A 27,467-nucleotide genomic window follows, 5' to 3' on the forward strand; every position below is an offset into this window, starting at 1 on the left:
AACTGAAGGGAAAATGCCCTAAGAACAAGCAGGAACTGAAGACAGTTGCAGTATAGGCCTGGCAGAGCATCACCAGGGATGAAACCCAACTTCTGGTGATGTCTATGCATTCCAGACTTCAGGCTTTAATTGACTGCAAAGGATTTACAAGCAAGTATTATAAAGTGAAAGTTTGATTTATGATTAGTATTCTGTCCCATTACTTTTGGTCCCTTAACAAGTGGGAGGCACATATGCAAACTGTTGTAATTTCTACACCGTTCACCTGATTTGGATGTAATTACCATCAAATTAAAGCTGACAGTCTGCAGTTAAAGCATATCTTGTTTGTTTCATTTCAAATCTATTGTGGTGGTGTATAGAGCCAAAATTTTAGAATTGTGTTGATGTCCCATTATTTATGGACCTGACTGTAAGTCATTCTATAACGCCTTGATTCTCTAATTGGGATTAAAAGTGGTTATTTGGGTTTCCACCTTGTTAAGGTAAGTTATTCCCTTAGGCCTTGAATCTCAAATTGGGGTGAAAAGTAGTCGAATACCACTGCTAGTTGGGTGTCCACATTGTTTGATAGGTAAGTCATTCATTTCTATGGGGCTGTGCACATGATTTTCACGCATCACTTGTGCGTAGCATGAAAAATTGCAGCATGCTCTATATTGTGCATTTTTCACGCAACGGAGGCCCCATAGAAGTGAATGGGGCTACGTGAAAATCGCAAGGATCTGCAAGCAAGTGCGGATGTGTTGCAATTTTCACGCTTGGTTGCTAGGAGATGATCGGGATGGGGACATCGGGATATTATTTTCCCTTATAACATGGTTATTAGGGCTGTTTCACACGAGCAGATTCCGTGCGTGACATCCGCTCCGTGAATGACAGCCAAGACCCGATGCAGACTGCTGAGGCACGGAGCATTAACATGACTGATAATGCTCCGTGCCTCTCTGTGATCTCTTTACTACGAATTCACAATGACAACTTTATCTCACTGTAATTTCGTAGTAAAGAGATCACAGAGAGGCACGGAGCATTATCAATCATGTTAATGCTCCATGCCTCTTCAGTCTGCATCGGGGCTTGGCTGTCATTCACGGAGCAGATGTCACACACGGCATCCGCTCGTGTGAAACAGCCCTAAGGGAAATAATAGCATTCTTAATACAGAATCCTTAGTAAAATAGGTTAGTAAAAAATTACATTTTTTTTTTTACTCGCCTTAATCAACTTGTTCGCGCAGCCCGTCTTCTCTTCTGAAGAAGACAGAAGAGAAGCCGGGCTGCGCGAACAAGTGGATGAGGTGAGTTAAATTCTTTTTTATTTTTTTTTAAACCCCTCCATCCCTATTTTACTAAGCATTCTGTATTTGGAATGCTATTATTTTCCCTTATAACCATGTTATAAGGGAAAATAATAAAATCTACACAACACCTAACCCGAACTTCTGTGAAGAAGTCCAGGTACCAAACATGCCAATTTTTCTTATGCGCTTGCAAAACACATTAAACGCTTTGCACTCGCATCTTTTCCGGCCCTCACCCACAACACCCGTGTAAAAGAGGCCTAAAGCCTTCATTCTCTAATTGGGATGAAAAAGCAGTCTATTTTTAGCTATTTTGGTTTCCGGATAAGTTAATTCCACTAGGAATCTCAAATTGGGGTGAAAAAGTGATATAATGCTAAATGTGGTGGTAAATGTGGTTCAGGTCCAGGCACACCAGCAACTTGACCAGGTTAAGGCAACAATGTCTCTGCATTGTAATCGTGGTATTTTTGGGCCAATGTCCTCCTCTGCCTCTTCATCCTCCTCTGTAGGCACAGTTCAGAGTGGTCTTCCAGCATAGTGAAGAAAATCTTCTAGTGATAAAACCATTCTTATAGCAATAAAATGTATTCTTCAAGTGATAAAATTATTCATCTATTGATAAAATTATCTGCCCCCCCCCCCCACTCTGTCACAGGGCCAATTTTGTCACGGTTACTGCCACTACTGCTGCCGCCACCGTCCCCGTCACTCTGTCATGGAACCATTACTGCCGCTGCTGCTGCTGTCACTGTCGCCGCTCATTTATAGGGACACTACTTTGAATCTTGGGGCACTACACGGTTAAGTCCATGGTGATAAATAAGACCTGACGCTATCATTAACTTGTTATACTGACGCACAGTAATTCCACAGCTAACAGAAGGGATTATCTATAAATCTTGGTGCCCTGCACAGTGATGTGGACAGCGATTATTACACCTTCCTGTATTACTGATGGCACAGTACCTACAGAACGGATTAACTATGAATGTGGGTACACTAGAACATCAATATACTCTCCCTGCCCTCTCCTTGCAGTTTAAGTTCCAAGCCTTTATAAACCCTGGGTATGAGCAGTGTATAATGTAATGGAAAAATGAATCCAGCCAGCAAAGGAGGCAATATGGACAATCACATTACATTAGTAAGTGCCTTGTGATAACTTTGTCTGACAAATGTCATTTGCTGAAGTGAAACAACCCCTAAATAGAAGTACCTTTATGATAATTATAATGAATTGCAGTTTGTTTCAACAAACAAGCAGACCCCAGACCCTCGGTGTACCCTTTATTCCTCTTCATGTCAATAAAGCTCCTCCTTTCCTTAGGTGGTTTACAGGGCCAGGGTCTGAATCCTGCACTCGCCTGGCTCCATTGCATGGAACAAAATTGTGGCTTACAACGGTGGTGCCAGTTAAGTGAAGGATTCAGACGTCTTGTTCTATCTATCACCATGGAAAGGAGGAGTTCCATGGACATCAGAAGAGACAAAAGGGGGCATTGAGGGGCTAGTGCCTGCCCTCGGTCCAACAAACAGCTCAGTACCGTATTAGAACATTATGGTTTTTTACTGAACACAGCAATGGATTACAATAACTGTCTTAATAATTTCCTCAAGTCCTATCAACCAGTATGATTGGTTTGATATGCAAAATCTGCTGACAGACCCTTTACACATATTGTTCATGTTCTTTGAGAAGACCACCACTCTTGAAGACCACTTTTCAATATAATTGTAAGTGATTGCTTTGAAAAGGCTTTACTGTATATATAATATTAGGGTACATTCACACTATCGTTATTAGAATCAACTTCAAGAACACTTGGTAACGGATCTGGCATTAATACATCTCTATGGAAATTAATGCCGGATTTGCAAGTGCGATATTGTTCCTGGATTTTGGCCGGAAAAAATACCGCAGCATGGTGTGGTATTTTCTAAGGTCAAACACCGTAAAAGGAACGGAACAGAAGACATCCTGATGCATACTGAACAGATTGCTTTCCATTCGGAATGCATTAGGACAAAACGGATGCATTTTTTTCCTGTATTGAGACCCTTTACCGACATTCAATACTGGAAAAGAATGACGCTAGTGTGAATGTACCCTTAGACCTTATGTTGAAAGAATAGTTACTTTTGAAACGTCAACATCCACGATCCTGAAGATAACATTAGGCATCTTTTGTTGTTGTGACTGCAGAAAATAGAACACAATTATTTGTTAATTTAGCTCTTTAACCTGTTTGACAATGTTCTCTATAACACTCTAAAAAACAACTATACATTTTAGAGTAAGCTTAGATTAGATGGTGTTCACCTTCAGCTTCGTGCCCAGTATGGATCATATACATATATATACATTCGTAGATTGTAGATTGTAAGCCCTCGCGGGCAGGGCCCTCTCTCCTTCTATACCAGTCCGCACATGGCCGGAACTATAATAGAAATGCCTATTCTTGTCCGTGGCTGCGGACAAGAATAGGACATGTTGTATTTTTTTGTGGGGGCATGGAACGGAAGTGTGGATGCGGAAAGCACACTGTGTGCTGTCCGCATCTCTTGCGTCCCCATAGAAAATTAATGGGTCCACACCCGTTCTGTCAAATTGCGGAACGGATGCGGATCCATTTTACGGATGTGTGAATGGACCCTAGTGCTTCCTCAGTATTCACCCTTTAACCCCTGTACATGGATCTGGACTTCGCCCCAAGGTAACAACCAGGCCATTCACTGCTGGGATAGTCCCGGTGTCACGGCCATGGCTATGACCGTGACTCTTCAACCGCATGTGGTTGTCAGCGGTTTTGGTTTTGTTGTCAATCACAGGTGAGGGCACTGGTATTTGCCTCACCTGTGGTTGCCGCTGACAACGCTAGTCTGGTCGCAGCTTTCCTGCTGTGCATGCGGTTGCACCTAGCAACCTCTATGTTAGGTGTCTCCGTGCATACAACACATGACCTAGTGCACCACAAACAGACAAAGGGAGTGCACATAAAACACATTGCCAAGGGCAACCGCACGCATGCCTGTTATCCGCGGCAACCGCACCTGAGGCAAACCACTAAGTGCCCCCAGCTGCGGTTGACACAACACCAAAACCGCGGGTAACTGCATGCGGCTCCCAAGGAGTCACGACCATGACCAAGGGTCGTGACACCCGGTGTAGTTGGCAGCTGACCAACTGGGGTCAGGAATCTGGTGCAAGCACTAGGACCTTAGGATGCAGAAAACACACACATATGAATGGGCAATTAGAAAGGTTTTTGGTAACTTGGAGTCTTAGCTGCACAGAAACATGAAGACACCGATAGGTTGCAGGCTGGAGGGTGATCAGACTCAAGAAGGGTTAACAGGCTGGATACTGGGCAGAAGCATGGACAGTACAGACAATCTAGTTGAACAGAACTTGACACTGAAAACTAGAGGTAATGGAATACAGTAGAGATACAGGTAAACACTGAAGAACACACAAGTGAGAAAATGCAGAGATAATGCAGGCAAGATGCAAGAAAATAGCTAAAGCACCAAGGGATCAAGCAAGGCATGGCCTGAACAATCCAAAGTCTGGGCAGGCTGAGTATGTACATATTCCAGATCGCAAATTCAAGGTTGGGGCAAGTGGCAAGGAGCAGAATTGTTAGACAGAAAGATCCCACCACTAGAAAACCCTAAGATCAGGCTCCTACCCCTTGGGGAGGCTGCCTTAAATACCAAGGGAACCTCAGCCCATGGCTAGGGAAGGATTTACAGATGCACGCACTGGCCCTTTAAGAGGCCACAGATGAAAGTGCTTGTGCCCTAAGGGAATGGAGACTGGAGCAATGGAGGCAGCAGCTGGCAGAAGTCACTGGGTGTCATAGTAAATAGCAGAATAGTGGCATGGGTGGACTGCTGCCTTGACACCCTTTCCACATTCACACTGTACTACTGCTGCTGCCAAATAAAAGGGAGAAATTTTCCAGGCTTGTTCAATTTCAGAGTTTCTTCTGACAATTAACACTTGTGCGTGTATAAAAAAAAGGCAGGCATTTTGCCCCCATTAATGCATTATTTTTGTATGCTTGTGCAGTAAAAGCCATTGTTTCTTCTGACATTAATATGTCTGTGTATAAACAAGGGGCAGGGATCTGCCTCCGTTAAGGTATAATTTTTGGATGCATGCTTTCAACAAGCCACAGTTTTTATCGATAATATTGTGTGTCTTTAAACGCCATCTGCCTCCAATAGGGGACAATTTTTGGAACATTTCTAATATTAAATACAATAACAAATGTGACAAAACAAATTGTATTTTTAAATGTGCTGTTTGTTCACACAAATGATGTCAGCGTCACTCTGACAGTATTTGCTTATGCTATGATTACGTTAAAGAGCCTAAAGAATGAGGGAGAAAGAGAGCAAAAATTAGACTTAAAAACATAAAAAAAGACAGAACAAGATATAAGAAATCATAGAAGACCTCAAAATGTCATACCAATTTTCATACCAATTAGAGGACTTAATTTGTGTAGAATCAATACAGCCACAAATCAAAGTTTTTTTTTAAACATTTGACAAAATAAATTTGTTTTTGTCGAAACAAATTTCAATTGATTGAATGCTGATACAGTCCAGTTACCTCTTTCTTTTTGAGGTAAGATTACTTCATTCCTCATGCGTTTCCTACTTTCCTCTGGATCAATAAGGAGAAATATTTTTCCCAAATATACCACTTCCCTTCATACATGTCACCTCCCATCAATTTATTGGATATATGTCATTTTTCAAGCGAGTTATGAAAACTATATATTTATAAATATATACTTAGATTTCAAGGTATATTTGAAATGTATTGTCACTTAATTAGTGTAATAGGACACTACTTACTTCAAGAAAGGTCATTAGTCTTTTGCAATGCCCACATTTAGGAGATATGAAGGAAATTGGTACAGGTTTTTCTCCAGCACCTCTCAAAACTCCTTCCATTAATTGCTATAGAAAAATGAAAAAATAAAGCATGAAATAACATACTTCTGTGAAAGGACTAATAAATGAGTTCACAACTTAAAAAAAGGAAAGTTATTATATGTTTAAGCTCCCCAGTAGCTCTATTACACTATAAAAGCCTCAAATGTGAAAAAACACTTCCAAACTTGGAACCGAACTCAGCTTCGGTTCCGAGTGGTACCTTGGAACTGAAGCCAAGTTCGGTTCCAAGTTTTTCCACCGTAATAATCAATTAGCGAAGTAATTCAACAGTCTTGCGCAACTTCATGAATAACTTACTTCGGCTTATCGGACCCCATACATTATAATACTGTATGGAGACGAATCCCTATACAGTATTATAACAAATTTTTTAGCAAAGCAGCTTTGGATGTAGCATCCGAAGTCACTTCGCTCATCTCTAATAAAAATGCTTGATACAGCTGGAGAAGGGTTATGCGAATGCTGAGCTGCCTGCAGAGGAAAATTCTAGGACCCCCAGTTGGGTAAGTTTCGACTGGTATTTATGGCACTCTGCCATATTAAAAAGGAAAATTAGCGAATTTCAGGTTACCACGGACCATAATGCAATTCTATGATGGAATGCATAACGGAATGCCTTTAGAGGCATTCCATCATATTAAAAGTCTATGGGCTGCAAAATGGATCTGTCCAGTTTCCGTTATGCAGGGAAGTCCTCTCCCCTCTTCGCTCATCTCTAGTTCAAACATTTCTGCTGATAAATTTTTAAATATATCTATAGCAGTTGGAGATATCTTTTCTTAACCCCTTAGGGACCCATGACGTACCGATACAGCATGGTTCCCGAGTCCTTAAGGACCCATGACGTACCGGTACATCATGTATAGTTCCGATCACCGGCGGGCGGTGATCGGAACCCGGTGCCTGCTCAAATCATTGACCCCCCGTGTCGGCGATCGCCGCAAACCGCAGGTCAATTCAGACCTGCGGTTTGCTGTGAAGAGCCTGTGAGATCCAGCCCCCTGGATCTCACAGGCCGGAAGCTGTATGAGTAATACACACAGTATTACTCATACAGCCAATGCATTCCAATACAGAAGTATTGGAATGCATTGTAAAGGATTAGACCCCCAAAAGTTCAAGTCCCAAAGTGGGACAAAAAATAAAGTGAAAAAAAAGTTGAAAAAATAAAGTGTCCCCCCCCCAAAATTAAAAGTTTCAAGTAAAAATAAACAAAAACTTCATTTTCCCCAAATAAAGTTAGTAAAAAATAGAGGGGAAAAAAGAGTATATATATTAGGTATCGTCGTGTCCGTATCGACCGGCTCTATAAACATATCACATGACCTAGCCCCTCAGATGAACACCGTGAAAAATAAAAACTGTGCTAAATAAACAATTTTTTTGTCACCTTACATCACAAAAAGTACAACAGCAAGCGATCAAAAAGGTGTTTGCACACCAATATTGTACCAATCTAACTGTAACCTCATACTGCAAAAAAAGAGCCCCTACCTGAGACAATCGCCCCAAAAAATAAATAAATATGGCTCAGAATATGGAGACACTAAAACATAATTTTTTTTGTTTTAAAAAAGCAGTTATTGTGTAAAACTTACAGAAATAAAAAAAAGTATACATATTTGGTATCACCGCGTTCATATTGACCGGCTCTATAAAAATATCACATGACCTAACTCCTCAGATGAGCACCGTAAAAAATAAAAAATAAAAACTGTGCAAAATAAACAATTTTTTGTCACCTTACATTACAAAAAGTGTAATAGCAAGTGATCAAAAATTCATATTCACCCCAAAATAGTGCCAATAAAACCGTCATCTCATGCCGCAAAAAATGAGACCCTACGTAAGATAATCACCCAAAAACTGAAAAAATTATGGCTCTCAGAATATGGAGACACTAAAACATGATTTTTTTTTGTTTCAAAAATGATATTATTGTGTAAAACTTACATAAATAAAAGAAAGTATACATATTACGTATCACTGCATCCGTATCGACTGGCTCTATACAAATATAACATGACCTAACCCCTCAGAGGAACACCGTAAAAAAATTAAAATAAACAATTTTTGGTCACCTTACCTCACAAAAAGTGCAATAGCAAGTGATCAAAAAGTCACACACACTCCAAAATAGTGCCAATAAAACCGTCATCTCATCCCGCAAAAATAATACCCTACCCAAGGTAATCACCCAAAAACTGAAAAAATTATGGCTCTCAGACTATGGAAACACGGGGCGTGGCCTGGACGTCTACAGAGATGGCGGCGTGATCCCTGAGCTCCGCTGCTCCTGCTTCTAACTTGGGCCAATTCCGCTTACAGCGGCGCGTCACATGGGGAAGAAGTTGCCCCTAAAGAAGCCCACTACACACCCGTCCTCCCGAGGGGAAAGAACCCTGGATGCTTACCTCACCCGCGGCTCTCAGCTCCCGTCTTCCCAGTGCGGCCTTCTCCAGCGTCTCGTCACAGGCGCCATTACAGCTCCGGCGGCTCCCGCCTTCACTACCACGGCAGGTGAGCGCAGCGGCGTAATAGCAGGGGAGTCCTCTCTTTGCCCCCTGGCTGCAGATTTTGTGCCGATTCGGCCCACCGGTACTACTAACCTGTGCCTGGAGTCCCATGGCTGGTTACAGGGTTCCCAATTTACAGCCTCTAATATGCCGCCCAAAACGGCTCCTAAACAGGCCAGGCAGCCTGCGGCTACACCGGCACGCCGCCGAGAGTGGGGAGACGGCCCTGATACTGAGGCGGACACAGCCTCGGTCCCTTTGCATCCCCCTGGGGAACTAAATGTGTGGGGCCAGCATGCAGTCTCTGGGGATGAGAATGGCGATGATCCCCCCTGCGCTTCCCAGGATATGAAGTCTCTGCAGCAGGCTCTGCAGCAGATGCCCACAAAAGAGGATTTTAAAGTAATGGTGGCTGGGGTGCATGATGCCTTTAAAGCAGAAATTTCCTCTTTAAGAATGGACTTTCAACAAGTGTCTGCTCGTGTGGATCAGATTGAAACGGAGCATGATGACACCAGGCGTTATGTGTCTAAGCTACAGTCTATTATAGCCACTCAATCCCAAGCTATTAAAGAGAATACTAATCATCTGGAGGATCTAGACAATAGAGGACGCCGTAATAATATACGGGTGAGGGGTTTGCAAGAATCAGACTCTGATGAGGACCTGGACATTATATTGAACGAACTCTTTAATTTGATTTTGGCGCCCCAAACACCGCTGGCCATCAAGCTTGATAGGGCTCACAGAGCGCTTAGGCCGAAAAACACTACGTCACAGCCACGAGATGTGATTTGCTGCCTGCATGACTTCCGCCTGAAGGAATCCATTATGGCCAAAGCGCGCGCTTTACGTACGATCTCTTTTAAAGGCTCAAGCGTTCACCTATACCAGGACTTATCTTGGCTGACTTTACAGAAAAGGAGAAATCTTCAACCTCTCTTAGCATGTTTGAAAGATCTCAAAATCCCATACCGTTGGGGCTTTCCCTTTGCTTTAATTGCTACGAAAAATGGCAAATCCTCAGTATTGCGCACACACGCGGACTTATCCCGTTTCTGTTCTTCTTTGGGCCTTAACACGCCGGCCCTTGATGACTGGGAGATTCCGGACCCTCCCTCAGCTCCGGCCCCATCATGGCACACAGTCCAGCGGAAGAGAAACCGACCTCCATCCCAAACGAGTTCATCTGGGTCCCCCCATCGTGACGCGCCTCCTTGAACGTTTTTTTTTTTAGGGGGTCTGACCCCCTCTGAGGCCTTCAATTGGCTGTTCTGAGCAGCAGCTCTAAGAGTTAATGTAATTGTTTTTCAGTGCATTGTTTATCTCTTTCTCTTTTTGACCTGATCTGTCTCAGGTGTCCCCTGAGCTATTGTTCTAGCCCCGCCTGTTATGGCGTCCAGTCAGGTCCCTACCGACAGGACTCTATTTGTTGCCCTCTCTCTTTCCCTCACTCTGATTTTTGAGGTGGGACAGACGCGGGTTTTTTTTTTCACTTTAGCCCATGTTATCTTGAGTCCTGACTGGGTGGTCACACCCATTGTTCAGAATTATATATCCTGTTTATTGTCGTATATGTTGTCCTTTGTCTTCCCTTCTTCCCTCCTGTCTCTCCACCCTAGGTGCCTTAATGATGTTACACGGAGACGAGTTTCAGTAAATGGAGGAAGATGCCCACTAAAGGGTCCCTCTCTGGTCATTGGCAAGTATTGTTCCACCACATACACTCATGATTAAGTGCATTTCCTTGAATGTTAAGGGTCTCAACTCTAATGCAAAAAGACGTCTGGCTCTCACTGAATGTAAATCTCAGAAAGCAGACGTTGTTTTCATGCAGGAGACGCATTTTGACAGAGAGGGCTCCTTTAAATTTGCGGCCCGATCTTACCCACGAATATATTCAGCCACTGCTGACACAAAGACTGCTGGGACTGCTATTCTTTTATCTACTACCTGTCCTATACAAGTTGAATCCACACGGGTTGATAGCCACGGTATATATATAATACTTCAGGCCTCCCTCCACGGTGCCCCTCTCATCTTATGTAATATTTATGCCCCAAATTCGAATCAGATCCCATTCCTGAAGACGGTCTTTAGAGAACTAGAGGATTTTCTGCCAGCAGCGCTTGTTATAGGTGGAGATTTTAATGTCGCTTTTTCTGAGCACTGGGATAGGCTGCCTTCAGGAAACACGCCACCGTCTAGGGCCCAACGGAAAATATCACGTCTCTTTAGAAAGCTCATCAGACAATATGCTCTGTATGATCTGTGGAGGGTTAATCATCCCTCGGCTAGGACGTATTCATTTTACTCCCACCCCCACAGAACTCATACTCGTATAGACTATTTCTTTGGGAATACTCCTGCCCTTAGAATGATGACAGATGCTGAGGTAGGCAATATTACGTGGTCAGACCACGCGCCGATCTCTGTCACGTTTAATCCTGGGGGTGCCCGCCCTAGGATATGCCACTGGCGGCTTAATGAATCTCTATTGACTAAATTGCCAACTAGGCAGGAGTTAGGAAGTTCCCTGGAGGAATACTTTGCGTTTAACCAGCCCTCGGCCCCGTCTACAGCTATATTGTGGGAAGCGCATAAAGCCGTTTTTAGAGGCAAATGTATTAGCGTCAGCACCAGAGTAAAAAGGGATTATAATCTCCGCTATAATAACACCCTTGACCAGCTAAAACAGTTAGAAGCCCGTCTGGGATCTCATCGCTCCTGTCACTTGCTAAGGCGTATAGTACTCCTCCGAGTTCGATTACGTGAGATGGCCTTTGAAAAAACGGGTAAACTCCTACTATATTCGCGACAACGGTTCTACATGTGGGGGAACAAATCACACACTATCTTGGCCCGTCAGTTGCGGGATTCAACCGCGGCTACTACCCCAATGTCCCTGAGAAAGGGCAATGGAGACATGATATATGACCCCAAAGCGATACTCGACCAATTTCAGAAATACTATGCTTCTTTATACTCCCTTACACCACAGACACCCTCCGACCCAGCTGATCGCCAGACACTATTTAACTCTTTCCTAGCTCACAGTAGTATACCCAAATTATCATCAGAGGCAAGGTCTGCGCTTAATGCCCAGATCACAGCTGAAGAAATTCAGGGGGTGATCTCCCAGTTACCTAATGGCAAGTCGCCTGGGCCAGATGGGTTACCCTATTCTTACTACAAAACTTTTTCATCTCTTCTCATACCCCATTTGTGTACGCTGTTTAACTCATTCTTACAAGGTACAGCTATACCAGAAACTATGCTACATTCCCATATAACCCTTATTCCGAAGCCGGGAAAGGACCCCTTAGATTGCGCAAACTACCGCCCTATTGCTCTTCTAAACTCTGATCTGAAGATATTCACCAAGCTGTTGGCAGACCGGTTGGCGCGTTGGCTCCCGCAACTGATACACTCAGATCAGGTGGGCTTTGTAAGAGGTCGCCAGGGTGGAGATAATACGAGAAAACTTATCAATTTAGTAGATATTGTCAATAGGCAACATCAACAAGCATTACTATTGAGCCTGGACGCTGAAAAAGCGTTTGACCGCTTAAGTTGGCCGTTTATGTTTTCTACCTTGCAAGCTTTTGGTTTTTCGGGTCCCTTTCTCTCAGCCCTCCGTTCACTATATAGCCGTCCTACAGCGACAATTAAATTGCCATATGCAAATTCAGCTCCTTTCCCGATAAAAAACGGCACCAGGCAGGGATGTCCGCTCTCCCCTCTCCTGTTTGTGCTTTGTATTGAACCCTTAGCTACGGCGGTCAGATCCCACCCAGACATTCATGGAATCATGGTCAACCGAGTTGAATATAAAATATCACTATTTGCAGACGATGTTCTACTTACTCTATCAGACCTACATATTACCCTGCCCAATTTATTTGGTTTGTTAACACTGTATAGTCGGCTTTCCGGATATAAGATTAACTCCTCGAAAACAGAAGCTCTTCCCTTGAATGTGCCGGCAGACGTTCTAGCTACATTACGATCTAATTATCACTTTCGATGGCAAGATGCTGCCCTGCGTTATTTGGGGGTTAATTTGGCGGCAACGTATTCTTCCATATATACTCATAATTTTCCTGCCCTTTTTCAGGAACTTAAGCGTCAAATGGCTAAATGGATGTCTCTTCCCATATCCATGTTCGGCCGCATAGTGGCAGTTAAAATGTCTATTTTGCCGAAATTACTCTACCTATTTGAGACCCTCCCGGTCCATGTACCAGGGACGGAACTTCGAGCATTGCAGGCTGGGATATTTAAATTCATATGGAATGGGAAGAGACACAGGATAGCTAGTAGTACCCTTATGGCCCTGAAGTCTCATGGTGGATTGGCGGTCCCAGATGTAGCCAAATATTATTGGGCCACGCATCTTAGACGATTGCCAGCATGGTCTAAACTCTATGCTTACTCCAGGTGGGTGGAAATTGAAAAATTGTGGATTGCTCCGATACACCCTAACTCTTTGTTGTGGTCCCCAATTCCTCAAGCTCAATTACCGGATTTACTAGGTCCAATGCTACATACATACAAAATATGGCAATATTGTAAACACCGTTTCTCTCTGGTTTCTGAGAAATCCTCCATGACATTGTCATGGTCTTACCTTCTCACTGTTCTCCTTCGTTTGACATGTGCTGGCGGCCATCTTGGTTTCTGGGGTTCTTGTAGCCTCCCACCCTGCGGTTCCTCCTTCCCACTGGGAGGAGCTGGATGCCTAGCTCATATATATAGAAGGTCTGTGGCTTCAGTTCCTTGCTTGGTCCTCCTGTGTGCACATGCTTCAAAGACTGCTGCTGCTTCTGGTTCCTGATCCTGGCCACGTCTGACTACCCCGTTGGTTTCCGATCCTGGCTTCGTCTGACTACCCCGTTGGTTCCTGATCCTGGCTACGTCTGACTACCCTCCTGGTTCCTGATCCTGGCTACGTCTGACTACGCAAGACCCTGCTTCTGTTTAGCCATCCGTTTGGACTTTAGCTACGGCTTGATTTTCAATAAAGCCTTCTTATTCCACCTATCTCTGTTGTACGTCTGGTTCATGGTTCCATGACATTAGGACCAAGCCATGAATTCTGACGGTACAGGGCCATCCTCGCTACCTACGCTGGTTGCCAGACTTGATCAGCAGGATCACCTGTTGGGTCGGTTCGCTGTGGCGTTACAAACCCTGCTTGAACGCACGGCTCATTTAGCTTCCGTTGCCGATGGGTCGGTTGTCGCTCCTGGGCCCGCTCCTACTGCCGCTCCGGTTGTTGCGCCAGAGTCTACCCCGACACCTGTTGCTGCACCTGCGGTGTTTCGGGGTATGACCGGTTCTGCCCCCCTTCCACAGCGCTTTGGGGGAGAGCCAACTCAGTGCCGAGGTTTCCTTAACCAGGTGGCCATTTATTTCGAGTTGCTGCCACATGCCTTTCCTACTGAGAGATCAAAGGTGGGCTTCTTGATCTCGCTGCTCTCGGACAAGGCCTTGGCCTGGGCCAGCCCTTTATGGGAGAACAACAATCCGGTGGTTGCCGAGTTTTCCGGTTTTGTTGCTTCTCTTCGGAAGGTATTCGATGTGCCGGCTCGTGCTGCCTCTGCTGCGAAGCTCCTTATGTCCATCAGACAGGGTTCACGATCCGTAGCTGAATACGCCATTGAGTTTCGTACCCTGGCAGCAGAGGTGGGCTGGAATAATGAGGCTCTGGTCGCTGCTTTCTCTCATGGTCTCTCGGATGCCTTGAAGGATGAGATTGCAGCCAAGGACCTACCAGTGGAGCTCGAGTCCCTTATTTCTTTCCTGATTTTGATTGACACCAGACTCAGGGAGAGACCTTCCTTTAAGGAGAGCCTGCGGAGGCCTTCTAACAGATTGGCGCCTACGTTTGCTGTCCCACCCGTGCCTCCCTCTCCTCCCACGCCTCCTGGGGATGACTGGTCTGGGGGTCAACCCATGCAGCTGGGGGTTGCTCGCCTGTCCGAGGGGGAGAGGGTACTCCGGAGACGCGAGGGCCGATGCATGTACTGTGGTCTCGGTGGGCATTTTCGGTTGGCATGCCCGAACCGTCCGGGAAACGCTCGCACCTGAGATCCTGTCGGGGGCAGATCTTGGGTGGAGTCTCCTCGTCCCCGGTTTCCCGTGTTGACAAACCACTGATTACTGTTGTCCTCTCCTGGGTCAGGGGCTCGGTGACGACCCAGGCGTTGGTGGACTCTGGTGCTGGTGGCTTGTTCATTGATAGTGTGTTCGCCGCCGCCAATTCCATTCCTCTGCAGCCTCGAGGTTCCCCACTGGCTCTTGAGGCGATAGACGGCAGACCCCTTCTGCCGCCACACGTGACTCAGGAGACCCTTCCAGTGGGGATGGCCATTGGTGCCGTTCACAGAGAGTCGGTCTGTCTCCAGGTTATTTCGTCTCCACACTACTCGGTGGTCTTGGGGTACCCCTGGCTCCAGAAGCATAATCCGATTTTCGATTGGAGATCGGCCGAGATCCTCTCGTGGTCACCGCAGTGTGGGGCTAGTTGCATCCATGGGCCTGTCAAGTTGCTGTGTACTTCCTCGGACTCTCTGTTGCCTCCTGAATACGAGGAGTACCGGGATGTATTCGATAAGGTGCGTGCGGTTGCCCTACCTCCGCACCGCCCATACGATTGTGCCATAGAGTTACAATCTGGTGCCGTTCCTCCTCGTGGCAAAGTCTATCCACTGTCGGTAGCGGAGAATGAGGCCATGGAGGAGTACGTGAGGGAGGCGCTTTCACGCGGACACATTCGCAAATCCTCGTCCCCGGCAGGGGCTGGATTTTTCTTTGTGAAAAAGAAGGGCGGTGAGTTGAGGCCTTGCATCGACTACAGGGGTCTCAATCGCATCACGATCAAGAACGCTTACCCGATACCCTTGATTTCCGAGCTGTTCGATCGCCTCAAAGGGGCCACGGTCTTTACCAAACTCGACCTGAGGGCGGCATATAACCTGGTAAGGATCAAGGCGGGCGATGAGTGGAAGACCGCGTTTAACACCAGGACCGGTCATTATGAATCCTTGGTTATGCCCTTTGGGTTGTGCAATGCGCCCGCAGTCTTCCAGGAATTCATCAACGATGTTTTCCGTGACCTGTTGCAGCAGTGTGTGGTGGTCTATTTGGATGACATCTTGGTATATTCTGCATCCATGGAGGCCCACATTCTGGATGTCAGACGAGTGTTGCAACGCTTACGAGAGAACAAGCTGTTCGGTAAGCTTGAGAAATGTGAATTTCACCGATCCCAGGTAACCTTCTTAGGTTACATCATTTCCGCTGAGGGGTTCTCCATGGATCCTGAGAAGGTTTCGGCTGTCTTACAGTGGCCCCAGCCCAGTGGGCTTCGTGCCCTGCAGCGCTTTTTGGGCTTCGCCAATTATTATCGGAAGTTCATCAGGGACTTTTCCAGGCTAGCCAAGCCTCTCACGGATCTGACCAGGAAGGGCAGTAATCCTCAGGTCTGGCCGCTCGAGGCCATCCGAGCTTTTGAGGCTCTAAAGTCCGCCTTTGTGTCGGCTCCGATTCTGTCGCATCCCAACCCTGGGTTGCCTTTTGTCCTCGAGGTGGACGCGTCTGAGACGGGAGTAGGCGCCCTCCTGTCTCAGCGTAGAACACCAGAGGGTCCTCTGCTTCCTTGTGGGTTTTACTCCCGGAAACTGTCTTCCGCGGAGTGCAACTATCAGATTGGTGACAGGGAGTTATTGGCCATCGTGCAGGCCCTTAAAGAATGGAGGCACTTGCTCGAGGGCTCGGTGGTTCCGGTTCTCATCCTGACGGACCACAAGAATCTGACCTACCTCTCTGAGGCCAAGAGATTGACACCACGTCAGGCCAGATGGGCTCTGTTCTTGTCACGTTTTAATTACGTGGTCTCCTACCTACCCGGCTCCAAGAACATCAGAGCGGATGCCTTATCACGGCAGTACTCCGAGCTGTCCGGGGAGGAGTCGATTCCGACTACGGTCATACCCCCGAATCAGATCCTGGCTGCTATTCGCACCAGCCTGACCTCTCCTCTGGGTGAGCAGATTTTGGCGGCTCAATCTGGTGCTCCCTCTGGGAGACCCAACGGCAGATGTTTTGTGCCTGAGGAGTTGCGCACTCGGTTGTTGCGAACCTACCATAACTCCAAGGCCGCGGGGCACCCTGGAAAGAATCAGCTGTCCTGGGCGGTTTCACGTCTGTTCTGGTGGCCTTCTCTACGTTCCGACATCGCCGCATATGTAGCGGCATGCTCCGTTTGTGCCCAGAGTAAGTCCCCTCGGCACCTTCCGTTGGGCCTTTTGCAACCCATAGCCACCGGGGAGCGTCCATGGTCACACCTGGGGATGGATTTCATTGTGGACCTTCCTGCATCCCGAGGCCATACGGTCATTCTCATGATTGTGGATCGGTTTTCCAAAATGTGCCACTGTGTTCCTCTCAAGAAGTTACCCTCTGCACAAGAGTTGGCCTCGATTTTTGCCAGGGAGGTCTTCCGGTTGCACGGTTTGCCCAAGGAGATTGTGTCGGATCGGGGGAGTCAGTTTGTGTCCAGGTTCTGGCGCGCCTTTTGCTCCCAGTTGGGGATTCATCTCTCTTTCTCCTCGGCCTACCACCCTCAGTCCAATGGGGCCGCAGAACGATCCAATCAGGCCTTGGAGCAATTCCTTCGTTGCTATGTCTCCGATCACCAAGACAATTGGGTTGACCTCCTGCCTTGGGCTGAGTTTGCCAGGAACACGGCGGTGAACTCTTCCTCTGGGACGTCTCCCTTCATGGCCAATTATGGGTTCCAACCTGCCGTGTTACCGGAGGTATTCTCTCCCCAGGATACTCCGGCTGTGGAGGATCACCTTTCCGTCCTACGTACTTCTTGGGTACAGATCCAGAGGTCCCTTGAGGTCTCTGCGCAACGCCAGAGACTCCAGGCTAATCGCAGACGAGCGCCCGCTCCTTCCTACCAGGTCGGAGACCGTGTATGGTTGTCCACCCGCAACCTCAACCTTCGAGTGCCCACTCCCAAGCTGGCGCCTCGCTTTGTTGGTCCCTTCCGAGTGCTTCACAGGGTAAACCCGGTAGCCTATGCCCTTGCGCTTCCTCCTGGCATGCGGATCTCCAACGTGTTTCATGTCTCCCTGTTGAAGCCATTGGTGTGTAATCGTTTCACTTCCTCGGTTCCTCGGCCCCGTCCGGTCCAAGTGGGCAATCGTGAGGAATATGAGGTGAGCAATATCCTGGACTCACGCCTGGTCCGCGGTCGGTTGCAGTTTTTGGTCCATTGGCGTGGTTATGGTCCAGAGGAGCGTTCCTGGGTTCCCTCCACAGATGTCCATGCTCCTGCGTTGCTCCGAGCCTTCCACGCACGCTTCCCTCTGAAACCGTTCCTTACTCCGCGGAGGAGGGGCCCTTGAGGGGGAGGTACTGTCATGGTCTTACCTTCTCACTGTTCTCCTTCGTTTGACATGTGCTGGCGGCCATCTTGGTTTCTGGGGTTCTTGTAGCCTCCCACCCTGCGGTTCCTCCTTCCCACTGGGAGGAGCTGGATGCCTAGCTCATATATATAGAAGGTCTGTGGCTTCAGTTCCTTGCTTGGTCCTCCTGTGTGCACATGCTTCAAAGACTGCTGCTGCTTCTGGTTCCTGATCCTGGCCACGTCTGACTACCCCGTTGGTTTCCGATCCTGGCTTCGTCTGACTACCCCGTTGGTTCCTGATCCTGGCTACGTCTGACTACCCTCCTGGTTCCTGATCCTGGCTACGTCTGACTACGCAAGACCCTGCTTCTGTTTAGCCATCCGTTTGGACTTTAGCTACGGCTTGATTTTCAATAAAGCCTTCTTATTCCACCTATCTCTGTTGTACGTCTGGTTCATGGTTCCATGACAGACATCTTTTCTGTTTACGCCGCTTTTCAATGCTGGGTCAGAGGTGTCCTTTTTTAAACCTTGGTTTGCCAAGAAAATGTTTAGGTTTGCAGATATGATTGATTATAGGACGCTGCAATTACTGTCTTTAGATGAACTTCGAAGTTCTAGATCACTTACGGAAGTCACTAGGTATCAATACTTGCAAATCCAACATTTGTTTACTACGTTGTTCCACTCAAGACAAGTATCTATCCCCACGTCTTTTGAGAAGATGTGTAAGCTCTCAGAGTCTACTAAGGGTCTTATATCCGAAATATATGTGCTTCTCTCCTCCCCGGCCTCTCTTGCATCAATCCGTCATTCGTATATGTCTAAATGGGAGTCCCTCCTGCACCGTTCCATTTCAGTAGCGGATTGGAGGATAATCTGGCAGAGGGCTGCGATGACATCTACTTGTGCCATTTATAGAGAGAACACTTATAAAATAATGATGTTCTGGTATCACACTCCACAGTTGTTACATAAGTTTAACCATGACATTTCGGATTGCTGTTGGAGATGCAACACGGAGGAGGGTTCACACATTCACATCTTCTGGGAATGCCAGATTCTAGCCCCATTCTGGACTATGGTACAGGAAATCCTGTATAGTCTGTTTGAGGTGAGGTTCCCCTTAGATCCTTATATATATCTGCTGAATATCCCACACATACCTCTGAAGAAACACCTATTAAAGTTAATGTTATACGTCTTGACTGCAGCTAGGCGTTTGTTAGCAAGATTTTGGAAAAGGACGGATTGCCCAACACGAACTGACCTCATACATAGTGTATTGGAAGTTAGACGCTTCGAGCACATGTCGGCTACACTGCTTGCCTCGGTAGATAAATTTGACCAAGTCTGGAAGCAATGGGACACGGTGTTTGATGTCTCAACTGACTGAGCTTTCACCTTACTCCCTTCATCCTAATCCTAATGTGTCTTGTCTTGTCATTCCCCACTGTACGTCTATATCTTTATTACATTACATTTTGTATAACTTTGCATAGTTAATGCGAATACAGTCGCTTTGTTACTATAATAGCCTATAGACACTTCTTATAGTACATACTCATTCATGACTATGGTATATGTATTTTTTCAGTCTTATTCAATGTAAAGGTATGTCATTTTTCTACTCAATTACCATTGATTCTTTTTCTGTACCATAAGTAATGTACTCTGAAGTCATGTTCTTTCATGTGTACGTGTTTATTTTTGGAAAAAATGTCAATAAAAAGACAATTGATAAAAATAAAAAAAAGACTATGGAAACACTAAAACATGATTTTTTTTTTCCTTCAAAAAAGAAATCATTGTGTAAAACTTACATAAATAAAAAGAAGTATACATATTAGGTATCGCCGCATCCGTGACAACCTGGTCTATAAAAATATCACATGATATAACCTGTCAGATGAATGTTGTAAATAACAAAAAATAAAAAAGGGTGCCAAAACAGCTATTTCTTGTTATCTTGCCTCACAAAAATATATTATATGTAATATAGAGCAATCAAAAATCATATGTACCCTAAACTAGTACCAACAATACTGCCACCCTATCCCGTAGTTTCTAAAATGGGGCCAATTTTTGGGAGTTTCTACTCTAGGGGTGCATCAGGGGGCTTCAAATGGGACATGGTGTCAAAAAAAACAATCCAGCAAAATCTGCCTTCCAAAAACCGTATGGCATTCCTTTCCTTCTGCGCCCTGCCGTGTGCCCGTACAGTAGTTTACGAACACATATGGGGTGTTTCTGTAAACTACAGAATCAGGGCCATAAATATTGAGTTTTGTTTGGCTGTTAACCCTTGCTTTGTAAAAGTAAAAAAAATATTAAAATGGAAAAATCTGCCAGAAAAGTGAAATTTTGAAATTGTATCTCTATTTTCCATTAATTCTTGTGGAACACCTAAAGGGTTAACACAGTTTGTAAAATCAGTTTTGAATACCTTGAGGGGTGTAGTTTATAGAATGGGGTAATTTTTGGGTGGTTTCTATTATGTAAGCCTCGCAAAGTGACTTCAGACCTGAACTGGTCCCTAAAAATTAGGTTTTTGAAAATTTCAGAAAAATTTCAAAATTTGCTTCTAAACTTCTAAGCCTTGTAACATCCCCAAAAAATAAAATATCATTCCCAAAATGATCCAAACATAAAGTAGACATATGGGGAATGTAAAGTAATAACTATTTTTGGAGGTATTACTATGTATTATAGAAGTAGAGAAATTGAAACTTGGAAATTTGCTATTTTAAAACATTTGGGGTAAATTTGGTATTTTTTTATAAATAAAAATGATTTTTTTACTTCATTTTACCAGTGCCATGAAGTACAATATGTGACTAAAAAGCATTCTCAGAATGGCCTGGATAAGTCAAAGCGTTTTAAAGTTATAAACACTTAAAGTGACACTGGTCAGATTTGCAAAAAATGTCCAAGTCCTTAAGGTGAAATAGGGCCGAGTCCTTAAGGGGTTAAAACAAATCTCCAAAGTTGTATAAGCATAAATTTAACAGAACATTCTTGCTTCTTGCAGACACCACTAGAGGGACTTAAGATCTAACTGCATACTGCTTTACATCACACATAATAACAGAATGACATAAGCTCCAATGCTCCCTCTAGTGATTTAAATTTACATTTGCACATCTCCCATTTAAATGATTTTCCAGAGCATGATTTTATATTTTATATTTATACTGATATATTTTATACTGATGCTTATTGAAGTTTGGCTGGCTTCATTGGTTTTGGCGCGCTTAGGACATTAGTGAGAACTCTGGCTATGCAGATTTTTACTTATTCTTTAGCCAGCCATGTTATCTTTTAAATATTAGTCTACGCAGAGAGTCAGAAAAACAAGCTCTAAGTTATATGTTGGATGTGCCCTAAATATTGTAGATGATGAAATGTGGAGATGCACTTTAAAACTTTTTAAAAAAGTGACCTAGGAATCAATGAAAAATATACAAATACAATACAAAAAAGGTCTATTAATGCGGCCTAAGGCTGTGTTCACATATTTCTATTGGAAGTTTTGTTCAGTGCCCCCGTCATAAATTCTGTCAGTTTTGAAAATAAGAATAGCAATGCATGTGATGGAGACACCGATAGAACCCAATATACCTCATTATAAAAAAATAATTCACATCATGTTATGGCCTGAAATCAGAAATAGCAGCAAAGTTTAATAATTATGTTTCTTTGCCACTTTTTAGTGTGATATTGGAATCTGCTCAATACCAAAATGATACTTTATGAAGGTGCTTTTGAAAAAAATAGTCCAATACACTAATGTCAATATTTCTGTATGTAAGATAAATATAATGCCCTAATGTCTGGTTTCATTGTTGTAGGACAAGTTTCCATTTTGGGAATAATGCAATGATGTGTACACTATGCCTGTGTCCACCAGTGGTGTACCTGTTACGGTTGCATAGTTACATAGTTAATGCGGTTGAAAAAAGACAAATGTCCATCAAGTTCAACCAGGGATAGGTAGGGACGTGAATCCCAGAAGGAAGTGAGTCTCAGATTTGTACACGTTTTCATAAGCATGAATGTTTTTTACTTTAAAGAATTCGTCTAAACCCTGTTTGAAACTGTCCACTGTTCCTGCTGTGACCACGTCCTGAGGAAGTCTATTCCACAGCTTCACAGTTCTCACAGTAAGGCCTCATGCACACGACCGTTTTTTTTTAAGGTCCGCAAAAACGGGGTCCGTAGGTCCGTGATCCGTGACCGTTTTTTCGTCCGTGGGTCTTCCTTGTTTTTTGGAGGATCCACGGACATGAAAAATGAAAAAAAAATCTAAGTCAAGTTTGCCATTGAAATGATAGGAAAAAACGGACACGGATCACGGACACGGATTACGGACACGGATGACAATCTTGTGTGCATCCGTGATTTTTCACGGACCCATTGACTTGAATGGGTCCGTGAACCGTTGGCCGTGAAAAACATAGGACAGGTCATATTTTTTTCACGGCCAGGAAACACGGATCACAGATGCGGCTGCCAAACGGTGCATTTTCCGATTTTTCCACGGACCCATTGAAAGTCAATGGGTCCGTGAAAAAAAACGGAAAACGGAACAACGGCCACGGATGCACACAACGGTCGTGTGCATGAGGCCTAACGAAGCTATGACGCTTCTGAAGACTGAACTTTTTCTTCTTTAGTCGGAGGCAGTGCCCCCTTGTCTTTTGAGCACATTTTACATGGAACAGCTTTTCGCCATATTTTTTGTATGGCCTATTTATATAATTGTATAGGTTAATCATGTCCCCCCTTAGACGTCTCTTCTCAAGACTAAATAAATTAAATTATTTTAATCTTTCTTTATAACTAAGACCCTCCATGCCCCTTATCATTTTAGTCGCTCTCCTCTGTACTTTTTCCAGCTGCAGTGCATCCTTTCTATGTACTGGTGTCCAGAACTGGACTGCATATTCCAGATGAGGCCGCACCAGTGCTTTGTAAAGTGGTAGCATTACATCCCTGCCCAGCGAGTCCATGCCTCGTTTAATGCATGACAATATCCTGGTGGCCTTAGAAGCAGCTGATTGACATTGTATGCTGTAATTTAATCTACCATCCACAAGGACACCCAAATCCTTCTCTATAAGTGACTCTCCCAGTGCTGCATCACCTAGGACATATGAAGCACAGATTATTACTACCAAGATGTATAACTTCACATTTGTCCACATTGAACCTCATTTGCCAAGTTGATGCCCAATCACTCAGAGTGTTCAAGTCAGCTTGTAGTTTGTGGACATCTTCCATAGACCGTACAGTTCTACACAGCTTAGTGTCATCTGCAAAAATAGATATGGTGCTATTCATCTCGTCCTCAATATCATTAATAAATAAATTAAATAATAAAGGGCCCAGCACTGAACCTTGGGGTACACCACTTATAACCTGGGACCATTCTGAATAGGATTCATTGACCACAACTCTCTGGACACAGTCCTTCAGCTAGTTTTCAATCCAATTACAAACTATACTTTCCAAGCCAATAGACCTTACTTTACTTATTAGGCCACTTTCACACTTGCGTTTTGCAGATCCGTCATGGATCTGAAAAAACTGATCTGTTACAATAATACAACCGCATGCATCCGTCATGAATGGATCCATTTGTATTATCTCTAACATAGCCAAGACGGATCTGTCATGAACTCCATTAAAAGTCAATGGGAGACGGATTTGTTTTCTATTGTGCCAAATTGTGTCAGTGAAAACGGAACTGTCCCCATTGACTTGCATTGTGTGCCAGGACGGATCCGTTTGGCTCAGTTTCGTCAAGCGGACAGCAAAACGCTGTAGGCAGCGTTGTGGTGTCCGCCTCCAGAGCGAAATGGAGACTGATTGGAGGCAAACTGATGCATTCTGAATGGATCCTTTTCCATTCAGAATGCATTAGTGCAAAACTGATCCGTTTTGGACCGCTTGTGAGAGCCCTGAGCGGATCTCACAAACAGAAAGCCAAAACGTGAGTGTGAAAGTAGACTTAAGCGTCTATGAGGGATAGTATCAAAAACCTTTGCAAAATCCAGAAACACTACATCCACAGCCACCCCTCTGTCCATGCTACTACTCACCTCCTCATAAAAACAAATCAGGTTAGTCTGACAACTTCTGTCCTTGGTAAACCCATGCTGGTTATCACTTATAATATTATTTATAGTCATATACTGTATATAGTCCCTTAAGAGTCCTCCAAACATTTTTCCCACAACAGAAGTTAAACTAACTGGTCTATAATTACCTGTGGAGGACCTTGTTCCTTTGAATATGGGCACCACGTTTGCCTTGCACCAATCACTTGGCACTGTACCAGTCCCTAGAGAATCCTTAAAAATTATAAACGGGGCACAGCAATGACTGAACTGAGCTCTTTAAGCACTCTTGGGTGTAATCCATCTGGACCCAGAGTTTTGTTCACATTTTCCCCTATTTAACTTCTCTTGGACCATATCAACAGTTAGCTAATTGAGTATATCACTGGATGTACTAACAGCCCCGGAGCCAAAGATATCAGCTCCTTTCTTTTCATTTGTATATACAGAGCTATTTAGGAACTCTTCCTTTTCCTTATCTTCAGTGACAACCCCTCTCCTACCTGCTCATGTAGTGTCCCACTAGGTAAATGTGGGCACTACACAAGGGCCAATATGGCCACGTTATTCTCCACCTCCTGTGGAACATGGTCATTGTATTTTATACAGTATTTTGTATTGCATTATAGTGTGTATTTTCCTGTTATCTCATGTACCAGGCCTGTTAGGGGTAGCTCCTCCTCCTAGACAGTAGAGGGAGCTAGGGAACCCCCTAGTATATATATAGTTAGGCCCAGACAGGAAAGAGTCAGTGCAGTTTAGTCCAGGAGGCTAGTTAGTGCAGTCTAGCCTGCCTGAGGTTCCTAAGCAAAGAAGCTCAGAAGTTGCATCCAGGGAAAGAGTTTGCCTCCTGCAGTTCCCTTAAAAGTACAGTGCAAAGCCAAGTTTATTCCATCCAAACAGAGAGCTGAAGGGCAGAAGTATATACTACAGCAGGGAGACATATACCAGAGGAAGGTTTCCCTATCCAAGGATAAAGCCAGCAATAGGGCATACGGGCCTTGGAGAAAGCCAGACAGGAACTGAGGAAAATACAGCCTGATCTGTAAGTGAAAATACAGCCTAATCCCTCTGAGTATCTTGCAAGGACTTTGCCTGCCGGTTTATATAAAGCCTGCCTGTTACAACCTTTTACATGTGGAACTGACTAAAGACTGTAAATAGTTGAACTGTTCAGTAAAAGGAAGTTCTGGTTCACTGCAACTTGTGTTCCTCAATTATTACTACAATAAATCGGTGTGCCACCGTTACCGGCACTGGCGTCACGAACTTAAAGGGATCTTGCCAACTGGCACATTAAACCTGCAACACCCAGGGCACCTCACCTACCACCCGGCCTTGTCCCTTTACATAGAGAGTGCCCCAGAGGATCCATGTGCCAGCCTCTCCATCACTGCTGTATGCCCGCCCAGGGTATATAAAAACTGTGAGTACCAGAAACACCCTCGGTTAGTAACTACCCCTGTGACCTCACCATCGCTCACCCTGCAGGGCTGCGTACTGCACTCAGACCTAGGGTTTTTAGCATATATATATATATTTAAAAAAAACTTTGGGGGATTTGTTTTTCTTTCTTTTGCTACCTGCTGTTCATTTGTAGCTTTGCAAATTTTATCTCCTTTTTGCAGATTTTATTAAGCCCTTTGTAATCTTCAAACGCTACAGCTGACCCCTCAGATTTGTATTTTTTAAATGCCCTATTTTTGTCTTTTATTGCTCTTTTTACAGTAGCTATAAGCCATGGAGGATTTAAATTTAGCCGTTTAAACTTGTTACCTAAAGGAATACATTTTTTAGTACATTTACTCAATGTGGATTTGAAGCTCTCCCATTTATCCTCTATATTATTATGTGACAGTAGCTGCTCCCAGTCTATGCACTGAAATGCTGCCCTCAACCCAGGGAAATTAGCCTTTTTGAAATTCATTGTCTTTGCTCTGCCTGACAGAGTTTGCTTTTTATAGTTTAGGGGGAATATAATTATATTGTGGTCACTATTACCTAGTGTTTCTCGAACAGTAACAATACCAACAAGCTCTGCATCATTAGAAATCACCAGATCCAACAGACCATGTTCCCTAGTGGGAGCTTCTACAAACTGGCCCATAAAGTGGTCCTATTTTAAACCTATGTAAATACTGAATTGGTAGTTGTAATTACGAACACTATCACAGAAGTCAACTACCTAAAATTTAACTTTTAATCAAAAATCAGCTAAAAGATACACATATATGATCCCTCACTTGGGGATTGATAGACAAACAGAAGACATACACAGAAAAAATAGAGCCATGTTAAGGACCAGGTCAAGGAGGGCCAATCTCGTGATATGGTGGGGCCATAGACCATAAAGTGGTCCTGCAGCAAGTTGAGGAATTTCCTCCCCTTTTCAGTTGAGGCAGAACCATGACCCGAGTTAATGTCTGGGAAGTTAAAATCTCCCATTATGACCACTGTACCAGCCTGTGCCGCCCGCTCTATTTGGTTATACAGTTGCGCTTCTATCTCTTCTGTGATGTTAGGGGGTCTATAGATTACACAAAGTATTATTTTTTCAGTTTTTATATCCCTTTGAACTTCCACCCATAAGGTTTCCACATCCTCACCATGCGCACCCCAAATTGCCTCTTTCACACTTGTCTTCCGATCACTCCTCACATACAGGCACACACCACCACCTTTTCTATTGACCCGATCTTTCCTAAATAGTGTAAAACCCTCAATATTTACAGCCCAGTCATGCGAAGAGTCCAACCATGTCTCAGCACACCAACTATATCTATGTGTTCTTCTAGTACCATAGCCTCCAGCTCCGCCATTTTGCAAGCTAGACTTCTGGCATTTGTGAAAATACATTTTAAATTACTTGTAAAGTGATTATCCGGGATTTTTTTGTTACCTTGGTTAATTTTTGTATGTAACAGGTTCTTGTTACCAGCAGTTCTATTTTTTATAAATGTATAGTTATGCCCAGTCTTCTCCCTATTTTCCTCACTAACTCCAGCCCCCACTAAATCCCCACTCTCCCCTTCTATGACCCACTCTTTGACCCCAGGGCAGTTGCACCCACCCCATTGAGGTGCACCCGTCCCTACTGTAGATCCTGTAACCGACCTCGAAGTCGGCCC

General features: G+C 44.5%; 1 protein-coding gene across 1 annotated transcript in view; it reads right to left on the reverse strand.

Moving 5' to 3' along the window:
- LOC122932137 (thioredoxin-like) overlaps positions 1-27,467 on the reverse strand; it is a 56,738-nt gene that overhangs the window by 15,321 nt on the left and 13,950 nt on the right. The window contains exons 2-3 of the mRNA XM_044286388.1: positions 6,176-6,280; positions 3,444-3,503 (exon numbers count right to left, since the gene is read on the reverse strand). Of these exons, the coding sequence (XP_044142323.1) occupies positions 3,444-3,503; positions 6,176-6,280 (165 nt within the window). The remainder of the gene's footprint in view (positions 1-3,443; positions 3,504-6,175; positions 6,281-27,467) is intronic.

This window comes from Bufo gargarizans, chromosome 1 (genome assembly GCF_014858855.1).
Source record: "Bufo gargarizans isolate SCDJY-AF-19 chromosome 1, ASM1485885v1, whole genome shotgun sequence".
Classification (NCBI taxonomy): domain Eukaryota; kingdom Metazoa; phylum Chordata; class Amphibia; order Anura; family Bufonidae; genus Bufo; species Bufo gargarizans.